The 22648-nt window shown below is 40.6% G+C and overlaps 1 protein-coding gene across 1 annotated transcript in view; it reads left to right on the top strand.

Moving 5' to 3' along the window:
- myh14 (myosin, heavy chain 14, non-muscle) overlaps window positions 1–21672 on the top strand; it is a 37562-nt gene extending 15890 nt beyond the window's left edge. The window contains exons 13-43 of the mRNA XM_088014155.1: window positions 183–335; window positions 505–678; window positions 1379–1552; window positions 1643–1757; window positions 4199–4404; window positions 4495–4616; window positions 4736–4805; window positions 4883–5043; window positions 6356–6464; window positions 6925–7056; window positions 7155–7361; window positions 7447–7584; window positions 8439–8562; window positions 8771–8942; window positions 9023–9235; window positions 10212–10356; window positions 10967–11173; window positions 11295–11399; window positions 11522–11674; window positions 11862–12110; window positions 12206–12319; window positions 12706–12804; window positions 12895–13107; window positions 13187–13348; window positions 13433–13561; window positions 14128–14216; window positions 14298–14421; window positions 14505–14713; window positions 16377–16485; window positions 16884–17056; window positions 18531–21672. Of these exons, the coding sequence (XP_087870281.1) occupies window positions 183–335; window positions 505–678; window positions 1379–1552; window positions 1643–1757; window positions 4199–4404; window positions 4495–4616; window positions 4736–4805; window positions 4883–5043; window positions 6356–6464; window positions 6925–7056; window positions 7155–7361; window positions 7447–7584; window positions 8439–8562; window positions 8771–8942; window positions 9023–9235; window positions 10212–10356; window positions 10967–11173; window positions 11295–11399; window positions 11522–11674; window positions 11862–12110; window positions 12206–12319; window positions 12706–12804; window positions 12895–13107; window positions 13187–13348; window positions 13433–13561; window positions 14128–14216; window positions 14298–14421; window positions 14505–14713; window positions 16377–16485; window positions 16884–17056; window positions 18531–18720 (4740 nt within the window). The 3' untranslated portion in view covers window positions 18721–21672. The remainder of the gene's footprint in view (window positions 1–182; window positions 336–504; window positions 679–1378; window positions 1553–1642; window positions 1758–4198; window positions 4405–4494; window positions 4617–4735; window positions 4806–4882; window positions 5044–6355; window positions 6465–6924; window positions 7057–7154; window positions 7362–7446; window positions 7585–8438; window positions 8563–8770; window positions 8943–9022; window positions 9236–10211; window positions 10357–10966; window positions 11174–11294; window positions 11400–11521; window positions 11675–11861; window positions 12111–12205; window positions 12320–12705; window positions 12805–12894; window positions 13108–13186; window positions 13349–13432; window positions 13562–14127; window positions 14217–14297; window positions 14422–14504; window positions 14714–16376; window positions 16486–16883; window positions 17057–18530) is intronic.
- The last annotated feature ends 976 nt before the right edge of the window (window positions 21673–22648 follow it).

Here is a 22648-nt window from a genome sequence, read left to right as displayed (position 1 = left end):
ACACATGGATATGCTCTTACAAAACATCCTATTGTGGCTCGTGCCGCAAGTTTAGGGTGAGTGTGTCCTGCTGCAAGGTGAACATCTGCCTCAGTTTCAATCTAGAAGATTGTTCTCCAGTACTGCCCTGCATTTACTTCAAACCATTTTCATATATGAATCATATATGTATCTTGTTCTAGGCTGACTTTGCCATTGAAGCGCTGGCGAAGGCAACATATGAGCGTCTGTTCAGGTGGCTGGTCCACAGGATCAACAGAGCCCTGGACCGCAGGCAGAGACAAGGAGCGTCCTTCATTGGCATCCTCGATATAGCCGGATTTGAGATCTTCCAGGTAAATTCATGTGATGATGCAGAAATGTCGAAGGACGATGTCAGATTTTCCTAGCACTGATTCTGATTGCAGATGGGAGCATCACAAGCAACCATTTTTGTTATAATTATACTACGATGCACAGGTTTTGGATGCCATCTCATGAATCCTTGTTTTGTTTCCTGTGCAGCTGAACTCCTTTGAGCAGCTTTGCATCAACTACACCAACGAGAAGCTGCAGCAGCTCTTCAACCACACCATGTTCATCCTGGAGCAGGAGGAGTACCAGAGAGAGGGCATCGAGTGGAACTTCATTGACTTCGGCCTCGACCTGCAACCCTGCATTGACCTCATTGAGAGACCAGTACGTAGCAGCACACCCCAAATTATATTTGTTTTTACAAAAAATACTTGCAGTATGAAGCATATAGTTATCAACAACTCTTTGAAGAATTTTGAATTCATTAGTTACAAAATTTCATTTCCTTGTGGGATCAATAAAGTGTTTTTGAATTTGAGTAAACCCATATTTAATACTTAAACTATCAATATTCTATCTATTTAATTTTAATTACACCAGATGAACAATCGTTATTTCTTTAAATTTGACCTAAAACCAAGACTAGCATAAAAAAACATCAATTGACTAATATTAATCTTATATAATTTATCCAGTGAAAATTATCTGTTTATATGATACTTTGAACAGTTTTGTTTGCACATTGTCTAAGTTCAATTTTCAAATTATTCCAGTTTGACTCCACTTACTAATACACAAAAGTTATTTCTACTTGATCTGGATTTGCACATTTTAAACTCTGTTTTTCCCCTTATCTTATAAATTTGCTCCTTAGTCAGAAACAATGTTTTAATATTTTCCAGTGATTGCTTATTGTTGTTTTTTTAAAGTATTTTTATACAATTTATTACACTAAACTGTAATAATTTAGATTTTAGTGTTTTCTAGATATCTCACCATATAGGTTATACTTAAAAAAAACATTTTTGTTATGTTTCCTGATAAAGTTAAGCAAGATGATCTTACTTATGCTTTCATTTGTCAGGCTCACCCACCTGGCGTTCTGGCGCTGTTGGATGAAGAGTGCTGGTTTCCCCGGGCAACGGACCGCACATTTGTGGAGAAACTCTGTTCCGAACAAGGCAACCATTCAAAGTTCTACAAATCAAAGCAGCCGCGTGGAGAAGCTGACTTCTCCATAATTCACTATGCAGGAAAGGTATATATGCTTCTTTCTTGTCCACATTTTATATTATCAGTTCTGTTCCTTCACACTTGTACTGCCACTGTGTGGCGTCCTGATCTACAGGTGGACTACAAGGCGAATGATTGGTTAATAAAGAACATGGATCCTCTGAACGACAACGTGGCGTCTCTTCTTCATCAGTCGTCAGATCATTTTGTGTCTGAACTCTGGAAGGAGGGTGAGACTAAACACTGCATAAAGCTTTGGGATTGTGGATTTCTGTATTTTTTATTTTATTTTGCAATACAATAACAGAAAAATACTTTCATCCCCAGTCAGCCAATCGCATTTCAATTATTTTTCTGGTGAACAATGTATTAACTTTACTCCACTTCTCTTTACTCTTTTTTGTTTCCTCTTGTGTTCCTTCTCCTTCTCGTCCTCTACCCGTTTACTCTTCGGCCGTTTCCTCCTCTTCTCTTCCCTCGGCACTACTTTGGTGCCCACTTCTTCCTGTCCTTCTTGTCTCGCCTCCAATGCTGTCCTGCTTCCTGCATCAGATATTCAAACTCTTCCTCGTGTGTACTTCTTTGACTCCTATGCCACTCTACAGACTAATGGCTCCGACAGTAGGTTTTATTTTTACCTCTTCTCTCCCGGTTTGTGTCGTTTTCTGGCTGCCCAGTTTGTGATTGTGGTGTGACGTTTATCGTTCTTTTCCCCGTCTTTTTCTTGTCAATATTAGTTTAGTTTGTGTGTGTGTGTGTGTGTGTGTGTGTGTGCGTGTGTGTGTGTGTGTGTGTGTGTGTGTGTGCGTGTGCGGTGGCTTTCAGGAATGTACACATCCCTGATAAGTTCCAGGTTTTTGAGTCTTAAGGTGTTCGTCAGTCTCAAAAAATATTTGCACCCTTTTCAGTAAAAACCGTAAAAATTATTTGTTTGCATTACATTGATAAACCCCTTATTATAACAGCTGACCAAACTTTTGCAGGTTTCTGCTGGTATTTTGATGATTTGAAGTTGGAAGGTCTTCTGTCTATCACCCTAATCAGACCAAGTCAATAAAGGAAATATTGGTGAAATGAAAAGATTATTTAGCACCTACATATGTCCTGGGTGTCAATAATTTAAGTTTTAACCTTTTTACAGAGAAATTGTTTTTCAATCATTGGCAACCTCCCCTTTTAATTCCCCAGGATTAAGTAGGTAAATTTGACAAAGAAGTCTGAACTTTAGTTCAAGTTCATTCGATTCACTTTAATTAATGGCAGGTCTGAACTCGAGAAGACCGAACGTGAACTTAAAACCATTTAAAGGTGTGAGCATTCAGCCATTCGATTTCCCACTCATTGATTTGTGGGGTTTTCAGTTGAATTGTGCAGGAAAAATATTTCATTAGAGGTGGAAGAAGTTTGTAAAACTTTTCTGAAAAGTCTGGATATTTAACAACAATGTGTAAATTTTTGAGAGTTGTAAATTTAGCATTTGACTTTTAGTACCTTTGCTGTGATTGTGGGATGTTGCCTTTGCGTTTGTACTGACGTTTGATTTCCTGTCATGTTATGCAAGTAGAAGAGTGACAATATGTCTACAACTAGAACCTTTTATTAAATTAATTTACCATCAGGCTGAAGGCAAAATTGATGCTTTCATTGTTTTCACAAACAGACAACAAAAACCTGAATTTACTCTGGCGAGACTTTATGTTGCAAATAGATCTGATTTCTTTTCCCTGTTTTTGAATTTAAATCAGTGGTTCTCTAAATTTCTACTTTTAACCCTTAAATAAATAACAGCAAGCAAATATGTTTCATGAATTGTATCCATTTATGGCCTGTGGTTTTGAAATCTTGTTAAAATTAATTCATTTAGGGATCCTGAGGGTAATTTTCAGAATCACTAATTTAAATGTTTTATTGGTCTGATTGTTGGTATTTTGTTTGTTTGGAAAGTTTAGGTCAGTATGAAATAGTTTTGCTGTTATTGCATCTGATAGTACCGAGCATACTTTCTGCTCCAGATTAAATGATTTCTCTTTCAATCTGGACCAAGATGATGATTTTTTTTTTCGATTTTTTTATTGTTTGGTTTCCTTTATTCTCTCCTAAATTAATGGATCTGTTTAATAATTAACAAGAAGACACAAATAAGTATTAAGAGTTTCTACATTCCTCATTGTTGCCTGTGGAGACTTTCACAGAGTCAGGTCAAAACCAGAACAAATCACTTTTATGCAGACGTTGCATGCCTGTCTGAACAAGTCCAAAGCTAACAGGTTTAGCTTGACAGGCTGTATTAATGTGTGTCTTTCACCAACTGCTGTTAATACTTTTCTTTGGATCGATTTCAGCTACAAATCCACATAATTTCACTATTTGTGTCAACAGCAGCCTCTCCTGGCTTTGTTGCACTGTGTTACAAGACGTTTACAGCGCCTTCCAAGCCTGCTTGCATCCTCTTGCTAAAAATGTGTAGAAAGCTTTAATGTAAATGAATAGTTTATAACCAGCAACATAAACGCATTCTGAAAAGTTTTATAAAATCAAATTCTTAATTTTTGGTCATTTGTTCACTGATCAAAACGCCAACATTATGAAATGTGCCAGTAAATGTCAATGGAGCCGGATCATGGCAGCTGAATTCTGGAAAACTGAGACGCGGCTCTTTGCTCACATCCAGTCGACAGGATTGTGGGTCTGGACCAGGTGTCGACAGGAGAGAGCAGCGGATCCGTTCCGTTTGGAGCCGCTGGGCTGAAGACGAAGAAGGGGATGTTTCGGACCGTTGGTCAGCTCTACAAAGAGTCCCTGACCAAGCTGATGGCCACGCTCAGGAACACCAACCCCAACTTCCTGCGGTGCATTATCCCCAACCACGAGAAGAGGGTGAGCCCTCCAGCTCCAGACCAGGCAGACAGAAGATGAGAGCGAGGAAAAATATCTGACCTTTCTTCTTCCTGCCTTACGTCTCCGCAGGCTGGCAAACTGGCACCGCACCTCGTTTTGGACCAGCTGAGGTGTAACGGCGTTCTGGAGGGAATCCGTATCTGCAGACAGGGTTTCCCCAACCGCATCCCATTCCAGGAGTTCAGACAGAGGTGTGGATTTATAACTCTCTGCGCCACAAGTTTTTAATCAACAAATTAAAAGCATTTCATCGCTGTCTGACGCTCTTTTCTCTTCCTCGCTCTCTCATCGCTTTCACATTTGTCTCCAGATACGAGATTCTTACTCCCAACGCTATTCCTCGCACCTTCATGGACGGCAAACAGGCGTCAGAGCTGATGGTAGGTGACATTTTACACACCAGAACCTCACAGGGAGGTGTGAGACGAGCTGACTGATGGCTGCTGTTGTCGTTCAGATCAACGCTTTGGAGCTGGATCCCAACCTGTACAGGGTGGGTCAGAGTAAAGTCTTCTTCAGAGCCGGAGTCCTGGCTCACCTGGAGGAGGAGAGAGACCTGAAGATCACAGACACCATCATACGCTTCCAGAGCGCCTCCAGAGGGTTTCTAGCTCGCAAGTAAGGCTTTACCTAGCTGCACAGAAAGCAGAAAGAGATTTTAACATGATTAATTAATCTGATTTGGCTAAAAAATTTAATCTTGTGTGCTAAAATAAAAGAAATTACTCACAACGCAAGCAAACTGGTCCCTTAAATGATGACTTTGATTCCTTGAGGGTGTTAATTTATTTTATTTTTTACATTACCATATACCATAGACAGTTTACTGGATGTATTAATATTACAGAACATAGTTTCACATATGGCTGAGTGAAATGATTTGAAAGTTAAATCTGATTTTTTTTCACATCAGATCTGATTTCTGATGTTTTTTGTCTGACTTTTCTAAAAAATAAATATTTTCAAAAAGTGGCTTTTGTAATCCCTTCTGTGAGTTGTATGACATAGTATTAGGGTCAGGTTACGAGAAATATTGCTTAATTATGAGGAGATCGTCTTTTACTAGAAGAACATCTTAAAATTCCCAAAAGAAAATGTTTTAATGAGAAAAAAATTTGATAATTTTTTTTTTTGCTATTTTTTGTGTTTTCATAAAATTACGATTTAATTCCCCTGATGTTAACACGTCTTGTAATGTTAACAGTTTATTCTACTGTCATATGACTTTATCCTCATATTACTACGAGTGTATTCATGTAACTTTATGAATTTATTCTCGTTAAAAAACAAAAAACAAAAAAACATAGCCTGATCGTTATATTTTGCTGTAGAGTTGACCTGAATTCAAAATCCAAACAAAAAAGAATTTGTTAAAACACTTTTCAAGCAAGATGGCGTCCTTGGGGACGAACTATGGAAACTCAAGGAGCGGATTGGTGAAAAAAATCCATATTCTGTCTTCAAAAAACAAAACTTAAGTTAATCCAGTTCCACGTGTGAATATAAAGCTGATTTAAAGAGCTTGCCCCAAACTGGAGCACCTCACAAAACCTGGGAGATAATTAAGTCAAGTTTCTGTTTGTCAGAACCTGAATGTGGTGTGTTGCATTGCAGCAAGAAAGTTGTGGGTTCAAATCCCGCCTGGGGATTTTCCACATAGCGTTTGCATGTGAAAACCTGTAAAAATCTTGCTTGATTATCTTTTCACCTGACTACAATGAGCTATTCCTGGTAAATGTGACACTAACACGTCAACATTAAGTAAATATTTGTCAGGAGGCGTGGTGGAGCACAGGTCAAAACATTTAGTCAGCTGTTGACTAATGGGCATTTACACCTAATAGTATGATTTAGATCCAGACTGATGGATGAGGGCAGCCTCTCTATGATGGGTTTTGTGGTTGACTCTGGCTGCTTGTTCTTGTTTCAGGGCCTTTATGAAGAAGCAGCAGCAGCTGAGCGCTCTGAGGGTGATGCAGAGGAACTGTGCTGCGTACCTCAAACTCAGGAACTGGCAGTGGTGGCGGCTGTTTACAAAGGTGCACACAGATCACAGCTCAGACACGAGGCATTCAGAACACACTATACTCTGACATTATTATTAGATAATGCCATATTTCACTGCGTCTTGGTAAACCTACTTACGTGAATGTTAAATTGTTTACCTCGTAAAAGTATTTGCTGTAAATCCGCAAATACACCCAGCACTTCTGCTGCTCGTCACCGCCTTCTTTCTTCTTCAAAAGGCTTATGGTTAAATGACAAGTTTGGTTTGCATCCATGTCTGTCTGTGCAGCCGACCATAATTTTTTACAGTGAAATCAACTAAATGAAAGCAATATTAGGTCACCTCCTGTCTGTTTTTGAAGAAGATTTAGTTAACACACACAACAGTTTGTTTTGATGGGACAACAGGGTGGGTAGTTGCCTGTAATTATATAATTACTGTCAAAAATCTGGAGTTTGACTCAAGTTGTGGTTTGTGTTTGTGGCCACCAGGTGAAGCCATTGCTGCAGGTGACCCGCCAGGATGAGGAAATCCAGGCCAGAGAGTCGGAGCTCCACAAGGCCAAGGAGAACCTCACCCGAGTGGAGCAGGAATACTCTGAGCTGGACAGGAAGCACGCTCAGGTGCAAACAGACCTCCTCTTTGTTTCTACTCTGGTCTGAAAGTTTACTTTCCACCGTGACTCACTCCTCACTCATCACTCATACTCCCACTCCTCTAGCTGATAGAGGAAAAGGCGGTGCTGGCCGACCAGCTGCAGGCAGAGGCAGAGCTCTTTGCAGAGGCAGAGGAGATGCGGGCCAGGTTAGCCAGCCGGAAACAGGAGCTGGAGGAGGTTCTGAGCGAAATGGAGAGCCGGCTGGTGGAGGAGGAGGAGAGGGGAGCGCAGCTGGGCAATGAGAAGAAGAGGTTGCAGCAGAATGTACAGGTAATAGACGTGCAACTACAATCCTCTGAAGAAACAATCAGTGGATGCTGGGCAGGATGATTAAACAGACCTGGTGTCTGTTCAGGACCTGGAGGAGCAGCTAGAGGAGGAGGAAGGTGCCAGACAGCGCCTCCTGCTGGAGAAGGTTACCTTGGAGACCAAAGTGAAGAGTCTGGAGGCAGACCTCCTGACTGCCGTGGAGCAGAGAGACCGACTCAGCAAGGTCAGCTTCACATTACACCGGAGGCTATGTACTTAGCGCATTTAAGATGTCCGTCTCAGTGTAAACAAAATGCTAATAAAAATAAACTTTACAGGCTACCTCATATGTAAAATTCACTTTTTGCACATTTTTATACTTCCATTTGGGTTTCAATAGCTTCTAAAAACAGTAAAGTCCCTAAAAAGCCATCAATAACTTAATAATTTTGATGTCTGGAAAATGAACTGTTTCAAAATCCTCCCGATTGTTGAATCACTGGCCCATTACCTATCAACCCAAGTTCCAGCACATTTGGTCAGATGGGTTTAATGGCTTGAGCTGTAAAATGAGTTTTGTTGTTAACTTACCACCCAGAAACCACTTGCTGCATTCTTGTTGGTTGTACTGGAAGCACCACTTCTGCTTTTCAAAGACGTAAGGTTGTATAATTGTGCATCTGTTTGCAGCAACGTAAACCCTGACTTAGGAGGGCATGGCCATCAGCAGCTTATTTGGATTTATTGGATTCTGAACGGAGCTCAAAATAGGCAGAACTGACCAGACTGAAATCTCATTATCTAAGAATTATTTTGTGCAAAATAATGTATGTTTTGTATAGCCAATAGATCTATTCTAACCTTTCTGAAAAAGCTTAATAGGTCACTTTTCTGATGCAATTAGTAAAAATAAATTGTAATACCTGTAATAGTCACATGTGTTTATATGTAGATAGTTGTGTTTTCTCAAAATGGATCCCAAGAGAAAATGTATAAAGGAAAAAGTATTTAGACCCTGAAAAACCTTCAAACTTTCATATTATTTCAATAAGTGTCATGTACATGTTCCTAACATTTTTCCTGATTGTGTCTGAGCAGGAGAAAAAGCTGCTGGAGGAACATTTGAGTGAAGTGACCGACCAACTCACTGAGGAGGAGGAGAAGACTAAAAGCCTTAACAAACTTAAGAACAAGCAGGAGGCCGTCATTGCTGATCTAGAAGGTAGATATCATCATCCGTTCCCATTGCTCCTTTGAGTCTAAAAGCAGACCTGTTGCTGTATGTTCAAGCACATTTTGAATCATGCTGTTCCAGAACAGAAACATTTTATATCAGCCTTGTTATTGTTGGTACCATTTGGAGGTCAATACTCAATCAGTTGCTTAGTGATTCAAAAGTTGATCTTGCTTTGTGCCCCGTCTCTTTGCAGAACGTCTAAAACGTGAGGAGCAGGGCCGGCTAGAGCAGGAGAAGTGGAAGAGGAGGATGGAGAGCGACTCGTTGGAGGCCCAGGAGCAGCTGTCGGACCTGGGCATGCTGACCGCCGAGCTCAGAGGAACCCTGGCTCAGAAGGAGAAGGAGATCACTACCCTGCAGGGCCGGTGAGACTCAGCATAATAATAATACAAACATCCTGTGAGAAATTTTGAATAATTTTTATTTTCTATTAATTCTCTGTCAGGTTGGAGGAAGAAGGAGCGCGCCGTGCTGAAGCTCAGAGATCTCTGAGGGAGGCCTTGTCGCAAGTGTCTGAGCTAAAGGAGGAGGTGGAAAATGAACGAGGGATGAGGGAAAGAGCGGAGAAACAGAGGAGAGACCTGGGAGAGGAGCTGGAAGCTCTGAGAACCGAGCTGGAGGACACGCTGGACACCACGGCTACACAGCAAGAGCTCAGGTAAACACAGGCAAACTGGGACCTCTGAATACAAATTTAGTTAGCTTAGCATTTGGCAAATTGTGTCTTGAAAATATTTCACAGGGTTTGTCCTTGGAAATGCCTGAAATTCATTTAGGTGTTTGTAAAGTGCCTGATTTCTGTATAAAGTCCTTGAAAGTTCCTGATATTCAAACCACACAGATTGGTAATAAAATGTAATCTTTTGTTAGATTAAAAACATAAATTTAGGGCTGCAGTTGTGGCGTAGGCAGTAGAGTGCATAGTAATCCATGTAGAGAGACCTCTGTGATGCGGATGGTGACAGGTTCAAGTCCCAGTCTGTTGACCTTTGCCCCTTGTCTCCTCCCTTCTCTCACAACCCATCTTCCTGTCAATCTACTGAAAAATAAAGGCAACTAGAGCCAGAAAAAATAATTTAAAACAACAAAAGCCTAAATTTGCAAAGTGGTATTTGCAGTTAAAATCAGATATTTTCACACACCTAATAAAAAGACACATGACATTTATTCCTCATTGTCTGAAGTTAAATCAGACGAAACTTCCTGTATTTTAGGTCAGTTAAAGTCACAGAAATTAATTTATGAGACCTAAAATTTTGTTACAATTCAAAATGTATTTTTCAGTTAATTTGTATTGTTTTTATCTCGTGTGTGGTGCTAAAAAAGTTTGAAAACATACCTTGAAAAAGCTTGAAAAGTTCTTGAATTTTACTGCAGGAAAAGCGTACGAACCCTGTTTTTAGTAAGGTGCTGCATGGGGATATCTTCATGCACAAGAAGTGCATGAAAAATGCAAAAATCAGTAGACACAACAGGTGTCCAGTAGATTAGCATATATGCATTCATGTGCAGAGGAAAGAAACGAGGAAATGTTTTCTGTTTTTCCGTATTGAGAGCCTTAAAAGGGAAAATGTCCAGACTTTTTGCACAGTAAATTACTACTCGCTATTGTCAACAATCCTACCTGTCCACAGATCTCGGCGGGAGGCGGAGCTAAACGAGCTGCAGCGATGTGTTGAAGAGGAGACGCGTCGCCACGAGGCCCAGCTCTCGGAGCTCAGGATCAAACACAGCGCAGCCATAGACAACCTGCAGGAGCAACTGGACAACAGCAAGAGGGTACAGGAAACACACACACATCAACATATCCATATGTAAACGTGCACTGGTACCAGAGACGAGTAGTAATTAGTTACATTTACTTGAGTATAACAACTTTTATTAAAAATGTACTTTTAAAAGTGTTTTTACTATGCTTACTTTTTACTTTTACTTGAGTCATTTTATTATGAAGTACCTCTGCTCTTACTTGAGTAAAGTTTCTGGATACACTACCCGCTGTCTTAACCAGAAATTCACCAGACACAAACCTGCAGTCTTTGTTAAAGTTGCATAAGTTTTAAATTGAAAGAAATTGATTTTGAAAAATGTTTCTATTGCCTGATTTAGTTATTTTGTAATTATACTACTTATATGAATCATTTTCATTTTGGTCTTTAAGATACCAAAATTTCCACATAACTTTATATTTTTATCTGTCTGATGATGTAATTTTTAAATACTGACTCAGTACTTCACAAAACATTTTCTACTCTTACTTCATTCATTTCTTGGACAGTTACTTTTCACTTTAACTTGAGTAAAAATATGTTGAAGTAGTGCTACTTGAGTACAATCTTTGGCTCCTCTAGCCGCCTCTGATCGTTGCCTGCTGTGGCGTCTCCTTCAGGCTCGTCAGTCCCTGGAGAAGGCCAAAGCTGTCCTGGAGGAGGAGCGGCAGAATTTGACCGAGGAAATCAAGAACCTCCAGACGAGCCGCTCGGAGAGCGAGCGAGGCCGGAAGAGGGCCGATAGTCAGCTGCAGGAGCTCAACGCTCGCCTGGCTCAGGCCGACAGGGAGCGCGAGGACAGGGAGGAGCGCATGCACAAGCTGCAGGTGCAGTAACACACCCAACACTGATGCTATGTGTTCATCTAATGTCTCCACTCTGTTCAGACACTTTTTGGGTGTTAGATGTTTGTTAATCCACATTAAAAACCAACTGTGTTTCTTTCAGTGTGAGATCGAAGGGTTGTCCGGCAATTTGTCTTCCTCTGACTCCAAATCTCTCCGGCTCGCTAAAGAAGTCTCCAGTCTGGAGAGTCAGCTGCATGATGCAAAGGTAAAGATCGTTTCACAGATATTTTTAGAGTAGAAATCTATTTTTAATTTCTAGTTATATAAAATATTTTGTTGTGAAAAAGTTCTCACATAGTTTGTGTTTGTCTTTTCTTGTGTGTTCAGGAGCTGCTCCAAGATGAGACCCGCCAGAAGATGGCTCTGGCCTCCAGGGTGCGAGCTCTGGAGGAGGAGAAGAACGGACTGATGGAAAGACTGGAGGAAGAAGAAGAAAGAGCCAAAGAGTTGAGCCGTCAGATACAAACACACAACCAGCAGGTAAAACAGTCGAAACAGTGACTCAAAAAATGTCATTGTCAGAAAAATGCTGTGAAATTACTGGCAGGTTTGAAAAACAATAGAACAGATCTGATTTATTTAGAAAGGTTTTAATTTCTCTGATGAGGTTTGCTCCTTAGACTTTATGTTACATTTGCTATACTGATCTCTATGTTTTGTTGTGCAGCTTGCAGAGCTCCGTAAACAATCTGAGGAGGTGAGCACCGCCGTGGAAGCTGGAGAGGAGACGCGCAGGAAGCTCCAGAGAGAGCTGGACAGCGCCGTCCAAAAGGAGCGACAGAAGGAGGAGGAGAAGGAGCGAATCGAGAGGCAGAGGGAGCGTCTGAGGGAGGAGCTGGAGGACATGACCATCGCCCTGCAGAGAGAGAGGCAGAACTGCACAGCCCTCGAAAAGAGGCAGAAGAAATTTGACCAGGTGAGTGAAATGACACAGGCTTCAAAATGTAAACAAAGGTCATATTTATTTGACGTATTGCCACATCAGTAACCTCGTTTCTATTCCCCTATCAGTGCCTGGCAGAGGAGAAAGGAGTGAGCGCTCGTCTTGCAGAAGAGAGGGACAGAGCAGAAGCAGACAGCCGGGAGAAGGAAACGAAATGTCTCTTCCTGTCTCGATCCCTGCAGGTAAACTAGTTCATAAAAACCACATAGTTCTCTGTGCTTTTATGATTTTAAGTGGCAAGAAAAAACAAAATCCGACCTTATTGTGAAGTAGAAGAGCAATAACACGTGGTTTCCCTTTTTTTTCTTTTGAAAATATAAATCTGAAAACTTTGATGAGCATTTTTATTAAGCTCCCTTTAATAAAATCTAATACAACAAGTTACCTTCAGGAGTCACAGTAAATAAAGTCAACATTTGTGTAATATATTCTCAGTATAAAGAACATTAGGGAACAAACAGCATCATTACGACAAGAAAACAACTTAAAACCGCAAATACTTTTGCAAAAAGCTGTATATTTGTAACGTTTGATTCTATTGGTTGTTGCTGTGGTTTTCCACATGTAGGAGGTGCAGGACCAGCGAGACGAGCTGGAGAGAGCCAACAAGCAGCTCCGTCTGGAAATGGAGCAACTCGTTAACCAGCAGGATGACGTCGGCAAAAATGTAGGAATCCGCCTCATGTTCACTTTGCTCAGGGTATCCATCAGTATCGCTCTCAGGGATTTACAGAGCTTTTTTTTTACCTGGCTGTAGGTTCACGAACTGGAGCGCAGCAAGAGGAGCTTGGAATCAGAAGTTCAGAACCTGCGCACTCAGACGCAGGAGCTGGAGGAGGAGCTGAGCGAGGCGGAGAACTTGAGGCTGAGGCTGGAGGTCAACCTGCAGGCACTCAAGGCTCAGTTTGAAAGAGAGATAAGCAACAACGAGGAGAAGGGAGAAGAGAAGAGGAGAGCGCTCAGCAAGCAGGTACAGAGGAGGAGGGAGGAGAGCACTGGCATGGCTTTTTATCCCTGTTTTCATTTCCTCTAACTTTTTCTGAAACCAGGTGAAAGAGCTGGAGATCCACTTGGAAGAGGAGCGGTCTCAGCGCTCGCAGGCCGTAGCGGCCAAGAAGCAGCTTGAGGCGGAGCTGCAAGAAGCCGAGGCGCAACTAGAGGCAGCCAGCCGCGGCAAAGAGGATTCTGTCAAGCAGCTCCGCAGGCTGCAGGTGAAAATCCATCCACAGGCCAATCGAAACCTCTGTACAGGTCAACAAACGTGAGTTTAAATCGCCATTTTTTGTTCAACTCAGGGGCAAATGAAGGAGATTCTTCGCGAGCTAGATGAGACCAAGTTATCCAAAGATGAAGTGGTTGCACAGTCGAAAGATGCCGAGAAGAAAATACAAACACTGGAAGCAGATGTGCTGCATCTCACAGAGGTACGTTGATTTGTTTCAGAGTATAAAATATGGACGTCACAGACTTTTTAAAGAGCTTTGAGACTTTGATCCAAAACAAAACAAAAAAAATCTGTGAGAGAACTTCAGGAAGCCTTTAGGAAACAAATAAGCAACACAAGTTCAAAAGGTTTCACAAACATCTGGCTGATGTTTACTAAATGCTAGTAAAGCAAACACATTTGTTTTTTGATACTTTCTTCGATTCATTTGAACAGGAAGGTCATTTACCTTAACGTGATTTGTTTGGATTATTGTTTCAGTGTAATTAATATTTATTATTACTAATGGATCAATGGCTTATTGATCTGTATAGTTGAAGTAAAGGTCGGCTTATATTTCATACAATAAGCAATGTTATTGAAAGTGGGGGATTTTTTTTGTTAAATACTATCACAAGACTTTATTATTAACAGTAATAAATGATAAAATAGTGTTTTTATCTCCAAAAGTTTTAAATCTTACCTTGAAAAGAGCTTTTATTTCACTGTGGGGAAACATAAGTCCTGATGTTTGGATTTCCTGTCTGCATCCTGGTGTTTGTGCAGGAGCTGGCTGTATCGGACAGACAGAGGAGGCAGGCGCAGCAGGAGAGAGATGAGATGTCAGAGGAGATGGTCTCCAGCAGCTCTGGAAAGTTAGTAGTTCACATTTTTTACATCCTATCCATTCAGTTCTGCCTTTGTCTTGGTTCTCCTGAGATTTCCTGTTGTTCCAGGAACGTTCTGTTTGACGAAAAGAGGAGGCTAGAGGTTCGAGTCACCCAGCTGGAGGAGGACCTGGAGGAGGAGCAGGCGAACTCTGAACTGCTGATGGAAAGGCAAAGGAAGACGGCTCTGCAGGTGCGATGAGCGAACTCGGATTCAGTAATCTCTCTAGCAGCGTCTTTAAACTCGCCCTAATGGCCGCTCCGCTCCGGCTGCAGGTGGAGACGCTGACTGTGCAGCTGCAGGGGGAGAGGACTCTGGCCCAGAAGGCCGAGTCGTCCCGAGAGCAGCTGGAGAAGCAGAACAAGGAGCTGAAGGCCCGACTGGAGGAGCTGGAGGGAGCAGTGAGGGGCAAACACAAGCTCAGCGTCGCCGCCCTGGAGGCTAAGATTGACACCATGGAGGAGCAGCTGGAGCAAGAGAGACAGTGAGGAAATCAAATACATATTTTACAGGAATAAATGTGTCTTTAGTGCAGTTAAACACACATTTAACTGGAGTAATGGATTTAACTGGGTAAATAAAAGGAGGGAAACACATTTTAATGTTGTTACTTTAAATAACTTTTGAAATGTATACCTGAAAGCAGAGGGGGAAATTATCCCATGTTAGAACATATTTATATAAAATCACAAATGGAATAATTACTGGTATGAAATAGTTTAAGACAATAGTTCCTTAATATTGATTTTAAAAAGTACTAGTTCACTTAGCAAAACATTTTTCTCATGTTTTAAGTAAAAATATCTGCAAGTTGAACTTAAAGGAATTATTGACTTAAAACAAGGACCTTTATCGAACTGACATGTTACTTGTAAGTTAGTTTTGTCATATTTCACGTGCACTCAGATATTTGTATTAGAAATTAGACAAGAAAAACTTGATAAGATTTTGTGTTTTTGCAGTGAAGAGGTCTAAGGTCACTTTCTAATCAGGCTTCAGCCACTTCCAGTTTTTGAAACTGGACTCCCCACTGAGAGAGGGGAGACATAACAACATGTTTAAAAAGAAATAATAGCATTGCCCCCTAAACAAGTGTTTTTATTTCATTCAAGTGTAGGCACTGCCTGTGTTGAGCTAGGAAACCTGCTTACAGCTAAGAATAGAGAGATCAGACTCTTTGCTGTCATGCACACTGAGCTCACACTGAGTGATTCACTGTCTGAGAGCTAGCATCAGCTTTACAAATTATGTTTCTACAAACTGTGCTGCGGTAGAGATGGGAGGCATTTCACTGGCTCCAACCAAGAAATGTTATAAGAGGACACTAAGTGCCATCCTGCCCAGAAGGGTTTGCTCAAAGATTTAACAGTGAGGGTAACAATAATTGTTCCACAGATAATTTTTTTAATGAGGACCTCTTATACAAAATTCACATTTTAAACATTTTCATGCTTCCATTTTGGAACAAGTAGTAAAAAAAAAAAAAGAACACCCACTCTTTTTTTGGCAATAAGTCCATGTTTTTTGTTTTTGTCTGAAAAATGAGCCGCTTCCAAAACGTCACAAATCAGCATGCGCTGCCCCTTATGTAGCCCGTTACTTAGCAACCAAAGCTGAGCTCCCGCAGCTGGTTTTACCGCTGCACAATGGCTGCTGGGTAAAAAAAAAACACTTGATTCATTCTTGTTGGCTGTGCAGGAGGCTCTACTTCTGCTTTTCAAAGAAGCAGAAGTCTGTTTGCAGCCATTGTCACGTAGGAGTGTAACCATTGAGTTGGGGGGGCGTGGCCAGCGGCAGCTTATTTGAGTTTAAAGTTACAAGAAAACAGCTCATTCTGAAAGAACTGACCATCATGATCAAAGTTTGTTTTTTTAAAAGCCCAGAGATCTATGCTAACCTAGATAATAGGTTAAAAGATCACATTTAAAAAAAAATTGTCCAAACAATATTTTTTCCCAAAATGCAATACAGGATGGATTTAACGTTTCTTAGCTAGACTTTTACGTTTTCTGTCAATGAAAACATAATCTAATAATAACATGCACCAAATCAGCAACTTTCAGGTTTTGTCCAGCTTCAGAAGGCAGGATTTTATCACGATCATCTTAGATTAATTAAATCAATCACAACATTTCCAAATCCCACAGGGAGAGAGCCATTGCCAACAAACTGACGCGGAAGACGGAGAAAAAGCTGAAGGAGGCGATGATGCAAGCAGAAGACGAGCGGAGACACGCAGACCAGTACAGAGAGCAGGTGAGCAGTCAGAGAGACGCAGAGCTTCACATGATGACTTCCTTTGGCTTACTGAGGTCATCTGAACAAAGAGAGAAAAATCCTCCCCAAATAGAGACGACTTATCCGTCTCAGTCCACGCTAATCCTAATGCTGTCCTGGCATCTGTTTGGTCTCTGTGGAGTGAGACTTCTGTCCTCCCACTGGAAGCTAAATCCCTCACCCACAGCAGAAACATGCACTCTCCTCCCAAAACATCATCAGGCAGTAATCCACCAGGTTTAATCAGATTTCTGATCCCAATCAGTCCTGTCCTTCCCAGACTAATCTCCTGCTTCTGAGGGGGGGAGGGTGATAAATAAATAAATATTTCTCTTCTCATTGTTACCTCAACCTCTGAACCCGACCTTCTGCTGCAGCTGGATAAGTCGATGGTTCGCCTGAAGCAGCTGAAGCGGCAGCTGGAGGAGGTGGAGGAGGAAAACTCCCGCTCCAACGCTCAGAAGAGGAAGCTGCAGAGGGAGCTGGAGGAGCTCACTGACAGCAGCCAGACGATGACGCGGGAGATCTCCTCGCTCCGCACCCAGCTCAGGTGAGCAGCATCATCCATCTTCTGTTTTCACCTAACCTGATCATCGTTTTTTTGTTGTTGTTGTTTTGTTTTTTCTTTCTTTAACACCCTGCTAACTCCATATGATTTGTTTTGCTTTACTCTTTTGTTGCATCCATTTGCGTCCGCCTAACACTGACACATTACCCCATCTGTCTGCGTCCCAACACTCAGCGTCCCCGACTGGAGAGCAGAGAACTAGGTCAATGTGTGTGGTACGTTTTGAGAATCTGTGTTTGTCTCTGTGCCGTCATCTGAAGTGCCTCAGAGGGGCGGCGTGTTGGATTTAGGCAGATTCATGTCTTCAGAAGGACAAAGACGTCTTGAAATCCAACACACTGCTTCGCCTGTGTCCGCCTCATCGACTGTTTGTTTGCAGCACATTGCAAAAGTATTCGTGCCTGTTGGATCTGTCTTTCAAAGATTTTCCTTGAACTTTGGCTGATTTCTTCCGATTATCTTCAGTGTGTGCTTAAAAGTAAAATGAAGAAATGAGAGACAGAAGAAGAAAAGTCACACTTAGAAAAATATTATTTTATTCATCAATTATTCTGACGATTAACTAGATACAAAAAATTGGCATAGTTACAGATTTCTCATGTAACCATTTAAGTTTATTTTAAACAAATAATTCAATTCTTTTTCTTAAATAATAAAATAAACATCGTTGCACCTAAAGTTCAACAACTTCACATTCCTTTAGTAAACACTTCATCATTTGTAGCAAAGAATGAATCTGCAACTAAGAAAACGGTTAGCATCAACAATTCAGCCCTTTCTGCTTCACTTATCAATACTGTGTATCTGTTGAATATTTAGATTAACTGATTAATTACTGGATAACAAATGTTGATTAAAAGGCGATTTTTCTTTTTACCGAATTTGAATCAGGTGAAGCTAAAACTCGGAGGAGACCTGGGTAGAACATATTCACAAAGGTTTTTTTATCTTAAACATAAAATATAGACATTTTTTGAATTTTGGCTTAATTTCTGCTCTGAGTTAGTTGTTCTTTCAGCAAATCATCTTTTTTTGAATTCATATAGTCAAGTTAACAATTATTCAGTCACTAAATTAGCTGACGATTTTTTAAGTAATTGATTCATCATAACTAATAATTTCAGACCTAATGTAAAGTCATTCTCTGTCTAGTTGTCCTGTACGTTTGTAGCTCTTACCTTAAATTTATTGGGTTTTTTATGGATTACTTCATAGCTCAGGTCAACACTTTAACAAACAAACATGGTTCTGAAATAATAAGAAGAAAAGCACACACACACACACACACACACACACACACACACACACAAAAAAAAGCAGCCAAAGTCCAAAGAAAAATAATTACTAGTTCAGAAAGGCCTTCTTCACAGTGTAACAAATTGTCTGATAATTACTTTATTATTATTTCAGCTGGCTAAATGCAGGGCTTGTTGTGAGCGTCTCCCTTGTCTTCCAGGCGTGCTCCTCTGCCGCTGTCGATGCGAGGGCGCAGAGCGCTGGTGGACGACCTCTCGCTGGAGAACTCCGACTCGGAGGAGCTCCCCGCCTCCCCCACCCCGACCCCCGGACTCCCACAGAGCCTGACCCCGTCCTCGGAGCAAAGCCTGGACCCGCCTCCACCGTACAGCGTCAACAACACGGAGTGACGCTCGCAGTGACTCAGACGCAGCCTCGAACACTCAGGGGTGGAGGAGCGACACGCACATAACAGCTCTAGTTTTAAATCAAAGTCATACAGGATGGGTGTAAGTGGTGCTACAACTATGTGCCGATGCTTCTTCTTTCTCAGCTAATTCAGTAAAAATAGATTTTTTTTTTTTTATGTAAGATAACACAGACGAGCAATTTCTAACCATGAAACTGAAAAACTCCTGGTTTTAAATGGAAAATAAGTTATTATCTGCTAATTTCATGACAGTTTCAGGACACAGAGAGCAGACTTAATAAGTTAATGTCTTTTCCATAAGTAGATGTTTCCAAGCCATGTGGGGTTTGACTGTATGGATCTGACTTGAAGTTCTGCTCAGGCTGAAAACGACAATCTAGCACGACGTAAAATAGCCAATAAGAACAAGATAAACCACGTTTAAATTATAACAAGAGCAATATTTCTCTAAATAACCTGTAAGATGGTTGGATGCATCAATTCTCCTGCCATCAGGCATGACTTGGTGATTCTTCTTAGATTAGAAAGTGTTTGTTGTTGGATGTGGCGGAGGGTCGGGGTAGTTTCTTTAACTTAAGTCTTAACATATTGCTTCTATAATTTAAATCCAACATGAATTTATGCTGCTTGGGGCTCAGTATTGTGAGAGTCTGGTTATTTCTGCGCCTGCAGGACGTGCATGGGAGATTTATCACTGCTGTTGAAAGAGAAAAAAAAATATGACAAAAAAGAGCCAGAAACACCCTGTGGAGAACCCTGTTATTTCATCTTTTTATTTATCCGAAGCGGCACATCAGCTTTCTTATCAGTGTCTGATACAGACACTGCTTTGTTTTGTTTTTTTTGTACGTCTGTCTTGACTGCACTGATGATGAGCTGTGTAAACAAAGCTTTTGTGTTTAACCAAACGGCGGGCGTACGGATGAGAAAAGGGACTTAAATTTGTAGTAAACATAGAGTAGCAGTAGAACGAAGCAGAGGGAGGGCGGGCCGGGGCGGGGCGGGGCGACCGTAGACTTTTCATATGCTTGTAGTGTTAGGTTTAAACAAAACGACGACGGAGGCACTGACAGATGAATTTTTATTAAGCTGTTTTTTTACTTTATCTACTGAGATCAATATTATCTGTGTGGGTCAAACCGAACACACTCTGCTGTGAAACCGGGTTTGAAACGCGCGTCTCTTCAGATTGTTTCCATGTACTTGTTTTTACTAAATGAGGGTTTTTTTGCACTTGTTTGCCTGATAGGAACCAGTTCCGCCTGTAAAAGCTAGACGGCATATTCCCCTTTAAGCATATTCACATTTCCATGGTAAATAATGAGATCTGGGTCAATTCGCCCCCTCATTTTGCTCCTTATCTGTTGATGTTAAATACCTTTCTACAGTTTGCTGCCTTACAGATTTCTGCTTATTTTTGCTTTTTATCACACTTTAGGTATTGCAGATCATCAAATTAACTTGCTGCTAAATAAAAACAAGCATTTTACAAACTATTCAAGTTATTAAAACTAACCTGGAACTACATGAAAAAGACATAACCAGCCTTTAGAGTGGATTACAGTATCATTGTCGGCAATATCGCCATCGCAACAAAATGCTTGGATGCAATATTTATATTTCACACATCATGCATTGATGCAGAGCATATAGATCATATATTTGAGCACCTGGATGGAATTAAACTCCTATAAAAACTTCATAAAGAGGCGCAGGATCATTGCAGTTGTATTGTCATTAAATATTCTCATGAAGTTTTGCAGCTATTTCCCAGTTGTTGAGTCATATGCAAGTGTGAAGACAAAGAGCTTTTCCACTGGAAAGTCAAGAAATCACTTAAAAATAACCATAGCACAGTAACACAAAGCGTGCTAAAAGATCCCAAAAAGCGTCTAAACTTAACCATCAGTTTATTTATCTCAGTAGTTGGGTATTTTGATGAATTATGTTGAGGGGAAAAAATACGATAAAAACGTTTAGCTGTTACATTTGACTAAAAAAGTGTTTCCTTTGAATTTGATACCGATTTCTCGATCCAAACATGGAAAAGCATGTGGTATGGTGAAGGGGCAAATTGACCCAGACGTACCAGCATAGCATAAAAACATAAATCCATTTAACTCAGCTGTAAATCAATATCTAGAAAAAGAAACGGAGGCTGAAATTTGCCATTTAAAACTCGATATCCACTAGATCTGGTGAAAAACTGAACTGAAGAGCAAAAACCTGTAGACTTACTTCCAGGTTGTGAATCAAAGACTCCTAATTATTAGAACAATAAAAATTAAGTATTTATTTCCTGCTTAACTCAACTGGAACCAATGAAAACTTAAGATTGTGTTGCTTTGAATGTTTATTCTTTGTCAGTTTTAATGAAAAATGTTTACCACTGAGAAATCTCAAGGCCTCTGCAGTAGTTTTTTTTTTCCTTCTGTTTACATTAATTCAGCAGCTGCATGTGCATCCATGTTTCCCCCTGTTTCACAGCAACAGGTGAAGTGGAAACAAAAATGTGTCACAACAACTTTAATTTCTCTTTTCTGAAAGTGTAGGTCTTTACTTTAGCAATATGCAAGCTGTTGTTTTTGTGTAAAAGTTGCACTTTACACACCACCAGTTGGGATAAAAATCAGGCATGAAGCCAAACGAGCTGAGATCACGTGTCACAGTGATGCAATCTGTCTGAAAGCGGCGACTTTGATCAAACAGGTTCAAAACGCTAAAATGAGACGAGACGAGTCCTGGTCACCTGTAGCAAGAAATGAGGCCGGAGCTCTTCTGAGGTGTTTTTGATTTTTTATTTTTTTTTTCCTGAGTGTTTGTTTATGGCTACTGTGGAACTTGAAGCATTTTGGAAATATGTTTTTATTGTTTTAGCCTTTTTTTGTTAATGATATTGTAATTATTAAACATCTGACTGGGGTTAACTTTATTTGTGATTGGTTTTGATCTTTGTGTGTGTGTGTGTGGGGGGGTGTGTGTGTGTGTGTGTGAACATGCAAACCCCCGGGAGAAAGAGGGATACGAACCCAGGACTTTCCTGTTGCCACTCTGCAAACAGGAAATCAATCAGAACCTGTCTTACGGCATGAAGTAGGGTAAAAGTCTCAATATAAAGAAATATAAAAACAGGTAAGAAGCAAATGTAATCAGTCTGGAATTTGTTCCAAAACGATTTTAAGGCTTTAGGACCAGAGATATAAACGTTACCCACAAGAGAAAACCTTCCTAGAAGTGGCTGACCGACCAAAATTACTCCAAAAGCGCATTAAATCATTTTCATCCAGGAGTTCACTAAAGTACCCAGAACAACATCTAAAGCACTGCAGGTCTGTTTTACATCACCAAGCGTTAGTTTTCATGATTCAACAATGTGAAAGAGTCTGTTTATCTAATAAAACACGTTTATCATCCATCTGGTGAATTATATGTTTAGGAAAATGTCCTGCTGACAGTCAAACGTGGTGGTGAGGCGCTTTGCTCTGCAGGACAACTTCCTGTAATTAATGTAAACATTAATTTGTCTCTGGAAAATGTCTTGGCATCAGTTTTTTTTTTATCTTAAGCTGAAGCGCATACAGCAGGAAAATGATCTGATGCTCACCAGTAATTCCTCTGAACAGCTAAAATAAGCTGCTTTGAAGTGGCCTAGTCAAAGTCTGGAGTTATTGTGGCATCCCCTCGAAAGGAGGTCGTTATTTCAGTTGTTGCTGCCAAGGAAGACACAACCATATATTAGTAGGTTTATGGGGGTGGGGGGGAAATCACATTGGGTCTAATTGGTTTGGATTCCACTTTTCCCTTAATAGTCATAATTTTAAAAATTATAATTTTGATTACTTTTTTCAGTTTTTTTTCTAAAACCTTTACAGTAAGTCTAAGATAAAAAGTTTTAAATCTGCATTTTT

This window comes from Poecilia mexicana, unplaced genomic scaffold (genome assembly GCF_051168715.1).
Source record: "Poecilia mexicana isolate PSO_F unplaced genomic scaffold, ASM5116871v1 scaffold_16, whole genome shotgun sequence".
Classification (NCBI taxonomy): domain Eukaryota; kingdom Metazoa; phylum Chordata; class Actinopteri; order Cyprinodontiformes; family Poeciliidae; genus Poecilia; species Poecilia mexicana.
Note: the sequence above shows the minus strand (reverse complement) of the source record. Positions and strands in the feature narration are given on the sequence as shown.